Raw genomic sequence first — 1,172 nt, 5'->3', positions numbered from 1 at the left:
GCAGAATAGTCCTCCCTGGTGATGACCCCTTCTTTCCATGCTGTTAGATGTTAGAACTAAAACAGGGTGGATGTATTCCTATAGCTTTCCATAAAAATAAAATCAAATAAAATAAAATAAATGAAAAACCTCTACACCAGTCTCCTCATGCAAGTCTTTCAGTTAATTCAAGAGATATACAGGGCAGTGATTTCAGTGACTGAGGATGCAGAATACCTGAGAAATGCGGGGGAATTTCCTACAGGAGAAGTCTGTGAATCCCAAGTCATGGAAGCCTGCTGGAATTGAAGGATTGTTCTGAATAAAAGGCTTTCCGGATAGGTCTCTCGGAAGCTGCTTGTGAATAACTGCATTATGACGCAGCAAACCCCGATGAGTACGGAAGGTAATGCAACAAATGTCACACCTGGAAAAAAAGAGGGAGAAGTTTTAAGTGGAAGGGAAATTAGCATGTCTTCACACTGGATTTGGCATTTTTCCCCCTGTGATGACAACAACCTGTAAAGGGCAAACAAAACTGTGACAAACAAAACGCTCAGAGGAACAAATACAATCCCTTTCTACCAGTTTCTAGCTAGCAAGTTCACAGGAAGTTCGAAGAATGCACATAAACTGAATTTAGGTAGTTTATAAGGTGGGAATCTACCCTGCCTTCTGTGAACTGAACAGCACATACAAACAGACAATGAAATGGTTGCCAAGAGAGTTTGAGACCACAGCATACTGAGGCTCTTCCTGTTGTCTCGCACAATACGTTTTGGTAGTTTTATGTTGCACAGTTAACAGTTAAATTCTGTGCTGTAAACACTAAAAAAAATCAGCAAGGCAAGGAAAGAGATCAGAAGTTAAAACAACTAAATTAGCAAGCACTGGCCATCATATATTAATATTCTTTTTAATTATTCCTCAATGCAGGGGGTACTTGGATTGGGGCTACATGCAGGTGGGCAGGGACAGAGCACTGCCACACACCACCCCATGCCACCGCCTCCCAGGAGCGGGGGAGGGGGGAGGAGCAGGGCAGCAGCTCCCCTCTGCAGGCCACGCAGGCACTGGCAGGACATGGGGGAGGGAGGGGAGAAGCTTGCACGCAGCCGCTGCCATTCACCACCCTGTGCCATCACATGCAAGCACCTCCCACTGTGTCCAGCCGCTGCCACCCCACCCTTCCC

General features: G+C 45.8%; 1 protein-coding gene across 2 annotated transcripts in view; it reads right to left on the bottom strand.

Moving 5' to 3' along the window:
• The window catches only part of RREB1 (ras responsive element binding protein 1), a 166,464-nt gene that overhangs the window by 32,482 nt on the left and 132,810 nt on the right, over positions 1-1,172 (bottom strand). For both annotated transcript variants that reach the window (XM_019522254.1, XM_019522245.1), the window contains exon 8: positions 217-406. In XM_019522254.1, coding sequence (XP_019377799.1) covers positions 217-406 — 190 coding nt within the window. The remainder of the gene's footprint in view (positions 1-216; positions 407-1,172) is intronic.

The sequence above is a fragment of the Gavialis gangeticus genome, unplaced genomic scaffold (genome assembly GCF_001723915.1).
Source record: "Gavialis gangeticus isolate Ggan-Ray unplaced genomic scaffold, GavGan_comp1, whole genome shotgun sequence".
Lineage (NCBI taxonomy): Eukaryota > Metazoa > Chordata > Crocodylia > Gavialidae > Gavialis > Gavialis gangeticus.
This window is presented reverse-complemented; position numbering and strand designations above follow the sequence as displayed.